This window comes from Pterocles gutturalis, unplaced genomic scaffold, assembly GCF_000699245.1.
Source record: "Pterocles gutturalis isolate BGI_N339 unplaced genomic scaffold, ASM69924v1 scaffold19133, whole genome shotgun sequence".
NCBI lineage: Eukaryota > Metazoa > Chordata > Aves > Pterocliformes > Pteroclidae > Pterocles > Pterocles gutturalis.
In genome coordinates, this window is record NW_010120989.1 from 35,744 (window position 1) to 44,301 (window position 8,558).

The window sequence follows — 8,558 nt, forward strand, 5'->3', positions numbered from 1 at the left end:
GCAGAGAGGCTGAAGCACAAGGATTTAGCAAAATATTTTCACCCCCCGCCGCCCCCAGACCTGCACCTTGCCAAGGCAGCAAGGTCCTGGCCTGTCGCCTTCTGCCAACAGCGGAGGATCTGCACGAGCCATCACTTCCAGCCTGGTGATCCAGACATGAACTGGAGCAACCCACTAACCCCACAACAGCAGCAGCGGCTTCTCAAACCGTTTAAAAGCAAACGACTCACAAGTCAAACTACTGCCAGAAGACCAGGGGATAGAGGGCAAAGGCAAGAACTTTGCTTATTCTCACTAGTCACTGCTCAGGGTGTGAGCCCAGATTGCTTTAGCAGACAAGGAAATGGGTAATATTTTTAAAGTTCTATCTGCATTCTTGATAAAGTAAAAAAAAAAAATTATTCTTGCGACACTTCTGTGGACACACAGCATGGAAGCAGTGCAGCAAAGCAGAGGAGTTATATGCCCCTGAGATGGGTGAACCAGCTCGGCTCCGCTTTTTCACAGCGTCCTCCTGAAGTACGCACTGTGACAAAGGGTAAAACACCCCCCAGAACCACGCGCGCCCGTGCCAGCGCAGAAATGCTTCATCCCAGTAGCTGTGTGCCCCACCCTGGGCACTGCTGGGCGAGCAAAGGCACCCGGCAGGTCGGCACCAGCACCCAGCCCGGGCCGACGGACACTCACCAGCACGAGCTCCGAGTCGGTGTAACCGCGCGCTGAACCCGCATTAACGCATCATACCGATGTTCCGTTAGGTGATGTTACTTATTCATTTATTTGACAAATTAAGTTCAAACTTTTTTATTAAGCACATTCCACAGTACAAAGCTTTAGATCATGAACAATATCTGTACAATTTAACAGTTTCAAGAAGCTGTTCATACACCAACTTTCCAAACAGATAATTGGCAAACATAATTACAAGTTAGAATCAGACTATCCCAGTGCTTTGAAACATTAATCTAGCAGTAATGTACAGTTGCTCAATCATGGTTAGCAAAACAAAGTCCAGAGTGCAGGCAGGATCACTACCATTAATCCCAGGAGCCAAGATCCTCGGGTGCCAGTCACAAAAGTCCACTGCCATGTTACACAAAGCACAAAGAAGTTCAGGCTGCATGTTCAAATACCATTATCTCCCAAGGAAAAAAACCAGGAATTTAAGTCTTACACATGCATTTTTAAAAAAAGAACTCTGTTCTTCGGAAACAAATATCTTTTTCTTCAGGGCTGCGACAGATTTTTCTTTTTAAACAGTTTAATATTAAAGCTATTAGATGAGAAGGGTAAAGTAAGACACTTTCACGAGCTACTGTCAAGCTTACCAAAAAGTGATCTTATGGACGCAGAGGAGCACGTTTGTCATCTTCTGGACTTCATCACATTCAGTCATCTCGATGAAATAAATATTGTCATAGTAACACGTCAATGGGAGTTTAACTTAACCACTGATCCCAACACTTCTCTCAGTGTGAAGGGTGAAGAGGAGAAAACCTTAAGTCATGCTTCCGTAACGGTTCAGTAACGCCTTGACGTACGCGTTCGCTGAAGGGATGCATCTAACCACAGCCACTCCACCGGCAACGCGGGAGCGATCCTCGGCAATCCGACATCCCCTAACCTCTCTGATTGTAAAAGGGAAAATGCAAACCCAAGAAAGTGCTGCCAGAGGACAAAAATACGCGATGTACAAACGATCAGAGGAATGGCAATACATCTCTGCACCAGCAGGCATCTTCCCCAGGAAAACCAGCTGATTTCACGCTGAGCTCGACTGAAGCGTTAAAGAAAAGCCACCGACAGGTGCAGTCACACACGGCTAATACAGATAAAATAGTCACGGCTGCATTTCTCTCTGTCTTATTCCAACAGAAGAAAAATGCAGTAGTGTTTATATGACCACATAAATTAGAGGGGAGTCTATGACAACTTAAGAAGAAACTACAGAGACTTCCTAATAAAGAACACTGATGAAGAAGAACCATGACCGCAGCAGGGTCACAGCTTGACAGCTATGGAAAAGAAGAACGAACAGGGTAATTAGCGTGGTAATCAGCATGGTAACCAGAGCATGGACCTGAAGGGACCTCCACTCCACCGTCAGGAAGTGTTACACATCAAACATAAATACATTTAACTTGGGCCCATGGCGAATTCTCCATTGAGCAGCCAAACTAATGCTAAAGCAGGACATCAGCAGGTCTTGGCGAGAACCTCCTGGTGCGAACAGAAAGACATCTGGAAATACTGCGGCACAAAAATATAAGATACAGAACATAAATTAAAGGGTTTTTTTTAATTTTTAAAAAGTTTAGAAATTACATTTTAAAATATGTAGTTCCCATTAAAAAAAAAAAAATCCTAATGAATACTGAAAACCTCCTTTTGCAGAGAAAATGCCTAGGTAACTGATCCGAACCCCTCCGGTGCCAGTCGTTAGAACATCCTGCTGCCGAGTGCTACCACGTCTTGTATTAGTGTGGAGTGTCAGGAGGTCCTGACTCCTAGCACCCAGAGGTTACACTGTTATGTACATTATATCTACATGCTTATACAGTATTGGAAATGAGGCAAGCACACATGGAAAGGTTTTACTATACCAAACATCGGGAAGCGTAGGACGGCTGTAGTACAGAGCACAGTTAAAAGGAAAAGACAGCGCTATACAACTAGTTTCGATAACCTAGCCAGGTAATCTTTAATTTAAAAGAAATTATTGGTGCAGAAACAAGTAAACTGTAATCCAAAAAAAAAAAATATTACTGAGCAATTCAGAAATATTTCTAAGAGTCCAACGTACACTCCTATCAAACAAAAGAGGTTCTGAATCTGTCATGAGAGTAAAGTCTAAAGGACAATGGTGACTTTGAAAGCAAAGCTCTGTACATTCTGGGTATGTGTTTGGCACCCAAATTTCATCGGAGAATGTTTTCTTTAAAGTCAGACAAAAGTGCAAAGCAATATAAATTAGGCCAAGTCCTTTCTTGACTTCTGATTTATTTCTGAAAAACAAGCCATCGGAGTTCAGTTTCTACGGACAATTTACATGTGAAGCTTTGGATTTCTCATTGCAGGGAAGGATAGGCTTCTGAAATTCATCTACTCGAAGTCAGTGAATTTGTAGTAAATTCAAAGACGACCACTGAGAGCAGGAAAGATTAAGAAATTTAGATATAGAATTGTGCTGCTTTGCATCTACACAGCATCTAGAACCAATTCTGACTTTAGCTGTCAATCGACATCTTCAGGCATGTAGTAGCCAAAAATCCAGTAGTTCAAGACTGTGAAACCCTGAAAGAGACAAAAGACAAGCTGAACCGACAGAAGATACAAATCAAAAAGCAACTTCTGGAGACACCTGCAGGAGGTTAAGCCCACACCATCTTTTGCACTCCAGGCTGAAACTAAACGGGCAACACACCCATGAGGAGTGCAACACTTATGCAACACATGAAATACTTTCCTCTGTGCTACAAGTCCCTCCTTCGAGGAGAGATGCTCCTCCACAGGATGCTGTCTTTGTTGCAGAACATGCTCTGGACTCAGCTGAAGTCAGAGCAAGATTCTCTAAAGGACTAGTCCTGGGGGGGTCACCTATAGGTTGGCAGTTTTCTTACATGTTGTAAGAATCAAAATCCCTCTTGGGGACTGACAGGTGACCCACCAGCCAGTCTTGCTAAACACTATTTACTGAAAGGTGACTCACATACAACTGCGAGAAAACCGTCCTTCCTTCTCCCCGCTGCAGAGGAGCGGGCTCTGCACAGGATGTGTGTTCTGTTGCTTTAATACATGAGTTTATACGAAAACAAAAAAACTCAAGTAGTTTTACATTTCTGTTACCTTTCCCAGCCACACGACTCCATTATTAGCTTGGAGCCCGTGAAAGTTCTCAGTGTAATTACATCTGAACTTTGATTTCACCTGCCACTTCCCCAGACCATTTGTATGGAGTACAGAGAACCACCCTCTCCTGATACAGAATTCTCATGAAAGGTTAAAACATCTTTAAGCCCTTCCCCTTGACTTCCCTCCCCCCCAGCCCCAGGACTAGTGCTTCATATAAGAATATTAGACTATCATATGGTAACAATTTTTATCGTGTTACAATAAACAACAGGAATTCAACAGAAAGCAATAAAACTCTCGCAGCCAACTGCCAGGACTGTCAAAAATGATCCGTTTTGAAGAGGCACAACATTGCAAGCCTTGTAAAAAAGCATCGAGTACTGCTTTAAAATTCAGAAAACTATAACGTTTGAAAGCATTTAAAACTGTTTCATTAAATGTCATAATGAAATATTAGCTGTTTGACCATAATTTTATGTAGATTTATGGGTTTTGGATTCTGAAGTCGGACAAACCTGTCAAAAAGTTACATCGCAGCATCTCTCCTACATAGGAAATAATTATTAAGAGACTGTCATTACCAACACCAACAACTCCCAGGATATGGAGGTCTGCGTGGTTTCAGTCGTGCGTCATGGGACAAGTCAGACATAAGCTGTGCAAAACTGTCAAGCGTGCAGAATTTGGATGGAAGAACACACTGCCAAAGGCATTTCATATTTCACTGACAAATCCCAACGACAGCGGGTCTCGCGGGCCACATGTGGCAAGAGAGGAAAGTAAGACACCAGCATATTGCTGGTCAAGTGAATTGATATAAATTTCATTCAACTCCTAATTTCTTTTGTGCTTAAGACATGCTATGTATAGCTTTTCCATGAATCAAAACTATTAAAAGAAGCCTGCCAAATATACTTCTGTAATTTAAAAAAAAAAAAAAGAATAATAAAAAAAGACTTCGTCAATCTCAAGTTATCTTATAAGTTAACAGAAGAAAGAACTGGTGTATGAGCTGGAAGATAAATGGAGATTGTTATTGCTCCTAAAATTATTGTCTTCTCATGCAGCCTATTCTATCAGTCTGAAAAGACAAGGAAAAAAAAATAGAATTACTCAGAAAGAAGGAAAAAAAAGTGTTTTCCACAGAGAGGGAAAACCATTCAACTTCAACAAGCCCTGGATTTTCCACAGCAGAAATGCACTTGGGTACGGACGCAGGCGGCACAGAAGCCAGGTCAGAGTCCCTAGGGACATTACCATCAGTGACAGCATCGAGCTTTCCACAACAAGGATGCAAGTCCACAACAAGGACCCAGGGTCATCCTGGATCAACCAGAATGATTTTGATGTGGAAGTCACAGGTAAGCAGCGCTGGAGGACCCGGCTCTTTAGGTAGCTTCAGGATTTACCTCCCAGAAAGTTGTCTTCAGTCACTTCCCCACCCTGCCCAAACACTACCTTTAGCAGTTGAGCCTTTCCAGATTTCGGGTGTCCTGGGTTTTACTAAACTGCCCTTGCAGCAGTGTTCTTCAAATGGGGTTTTAAGGGAAAGTTCCATTAACTGCTGATCCCACGTACTAACCCACGGTTATAGCATAAGACTTCTTCCTTAATCATGGGCCTAATTATATGAAGTAATTACAGGTTCAGAAAGACAGGCAACTCAGTCTAGCAGTGGCCACCTTTTTGCTTTGACTTTCTCTGAAACCTAATGAGCCAACAGATGCAAGTGTCATATCCAGAGAGGACATTATCTTGGCTGTTTTTAAATGAGGTGTTCAGTTCATAGGAAAAGCAGCCAACACTTTCCTGAGGAATGCTTAAAGGTGAAAAAACCCAAATTTTTAAGAACCAGTCTTCACAAGGGAAAGTATTTCCTAGCCAGGAGCAGAGATCCTACAGAAGGAGTGGAAAAACCCGAGGAACTCATTGCCACAGCAGAGATAAACATGGACAGATAGATGATGAAAATCCATGCTTACATGAAGACAGGGAAAGCCTTTCCCACAACATTTAAGCAAACTATTAATTATCTACTTCAAATAAAATAAATTCTTCCTGCTGGGGCAATGTTACATCCTTGGAAGCATCCGGGCTCAGCCCTGGCAGAGCCGGGGTGCTGGAGAAAGGGGCGACAGCTCTGTTTGGTAAGGCAGTTTGTGCTTCCAAGTCCCAGCATTCGCTGCTATTTATAGTTTGAAGTGCAATTGTTGGCAGCAATATAGATGACAGAAGGAAAAGAATCCACTGTTCTAACAAACAGCTCTACAGCGGAGCTTTTACCCACCGTGCTTCGAGAACTAAATGAAGCTGACTTGCAGAAAAATGGAAACAATAGAGGCAAAGTTCACGTGCACCATTTCTGACAGCTCTGAGTTGTCACACTGCCTAACGTGATGCGATTTCTAGCTCAGAAAGCTTCCTGTACTATGTGGTGTTACCTCAGAACTGCTCATTTCTGATAGCATTTGTCCAAAGATCTTATGTACATTCAGTTTACTGGAGATGCATTGCAATGCTCATTTATAAAGATTCATGTGGTGAGCAGACACATCAAGAGCTCAAGCAGGCTCTGATTTCCCAGGATGTTTGGAACACTTGGGCAATACACCAAGCCTCCTCCATCTCCAAGAACGTTGTGAATACATGGTAACTTTCTATAAAATACCTGAAGTACCCAATTATAAACAGGAGGGATTATAGAAGGGGACAAGATGACATGATAAGTTTTATAAGCTGAGGCATGCCCATACAATTCCTGTTTTGGCTAAGCCAACCTGCAAGCAGGGTAATAATTTCAGATGTTTACAATACATCGAATAAAAAGAGGGAAACTTACCTTCCGAGGGTAGTAAAGTGCAGACTGTTATCTGGAGATGTAAGTGTATGTTCTAGATGGAGAACGGGTCTCATTCTGGGCACTGGGTGGCACATTTAAGAAATCCCAAATCAGAATTGTATCGTCATGGGAACTACTAATGATCTGAAATTCATCGAACTGGAGTCTAAAGACACGTCCTGAATGTTCCTGTGAGCGATAGGAAACCAGTCAGCCAGGCAAGAAGAGGATAACTCCTCACATTTGTGCTCACCCGTGTGTCGGGGCACAGAGCGGTGTATTCAAACTTTGTGTGCTGGTTAAGAAACCCTTAGACATGATTAGACTCGAGTTTAAGCAAAGCTGATTTTGCATCTAAGCTTTTTTCATCAAAACACACAGCTTCCAAATCCAGCGCCTGCAAACCCCGAGCCTCCCCGGAGGGGCGTGCCACAGCGGCTGAGGTTATTAAAGACAAAAGCAGCCTCTCAACCAAGAGGCAGCAACTTTGAAGATGGGTTGGCACTGACAATCTGCCAGGGCTCCTTCTCTTACATAACATTTGCATTCAACACTGCTGCTGCAAGCTCCCTTTTTGTGCAGCCCTGAGACACCCCATCCCAGCTCCCTCCAGGACGCGCTGCCGAAAGGATCGTTGTGTTGACAACTGTGTTCAAATGCTGCCGTAAGAAAGGGAGGCGGAGGAGAACACGCTCCGTCAGCTCTTCCAAGAACTCTCAAAATGGCATGAAGAGTCCCAGAAAAGGTTCTCCTCTTTGTCCTGCTTAACCATTTCTAATAAATTTTAAAGGAGTACACTATTTTTATTAGAGAACTAACCCAAGCTGTACGACTGATCTCCAAACTATTACAATATACCCACAGAAGGGAAAGAATTACTTTTTCAACAAAACTAAATGCCCTGCATTCATATGGAATAAATGAATAGTTAAATCTCATCTCTGTGCAACGACTACTGAAAAGAAAGAAAAATTAGAAGCATTTCTGGCCACGTAAGCACTTCTTTAGGTGCTGGAAAGGCCAAGCACGTGCTGAATAATCCAGTCACCATCACATACAGACAACGTGGGTTGCTACTAGCTTGTCAAACTGACTCCCAAAGTAAAATTTCAGGCACACTTCAGTGAAAAGAACAATTAACTGATTTCCCTCATTTATTTTTGGTCAGTTCTACTATCATAAACCAAACCCCTCATTACAAAGGAAAATAAACTTAAGCAGCAGCCTTAAATCTGATAGTCCTCTTAAGTGATCAGAGTTCCTGTGGTAACCTGCCCGACCCAACCTCCCTTCCCTCTTCACATCTCTTCCTTCCAAACTGAAGGGTTAGGAGGAAGGTTTGGGAAAGGCTCATGACAGTCCTCCCCCCTTTTTAATATCAGGAAATTTAAAGCCAGCACTACAAAGACTTAAGGGAAACACACCAATAACTAGAATTATTTGATACAGTGTTATGCTGATTTTTTTTTAAGAGTATCTGAGAAGCTCAAACTAGAAAAACTTGATCTTTCTTCTAAGCTCAGATCCAAATCATTCAGGATATAACAATATATAAATTTTTCTTTATTCTTAGGATAAGCAGCAGCCTAAACTTTATAAAACATCCTGAGTTGTTCACCTATCCTACTGTAATAAAATGCCTCTCACTTACAAATAAAATATTTCAGATAACCCCAAAGTAATTAATTTTACATACCACTAATGTACGCAAGCATAATGTACTTGCTGGGGCACGAGGGTCAAGAGCAGCTTGCAAGTCCCAAACTTTAATTTTGCTATAAAGTAAAATAAGAGGGTCATTATGAAAGCATTGTTTCACGTGTAAGTGTAGAAAAAACATCCAAAGCAATGGAAAGTATGTCAGATT

General features: G+C 42.3%; 1 protein-coding gene across 1 annotated transcript in view; it reads right to left on the reverse strand.

The window, feature by feature from the left end:
* Positions 1-791: 791 nt before the first annotated feature.
* The window catches only part of FBXW11 (F-box and WD repeat domain containing 11), a 35,684-nt gene continuing 27,917 nt past the window's right edge, over positions 792-8,558 (reverse strand). The window contains exons 10-12 of the mRNA XM_010077093.1: positions 8,388-8,466; positions 6,692-6,880; positions 792-3,294 (exon numbers count right to left, since the gene is read on the reverse strand). Of these exons, the coding sequence (XP_010075395.1) occupies positions 6,719-6,880; positions 8,388-8,466 (241 nt within the window). The 3' untranslated portion in view covers positions 792-3,294; positions 6,692-6,718. The remainder of the gene's footprint in view (positions 3,295-6,691; positions 6,881-8,387; positions 8,467-8,558) is intronic.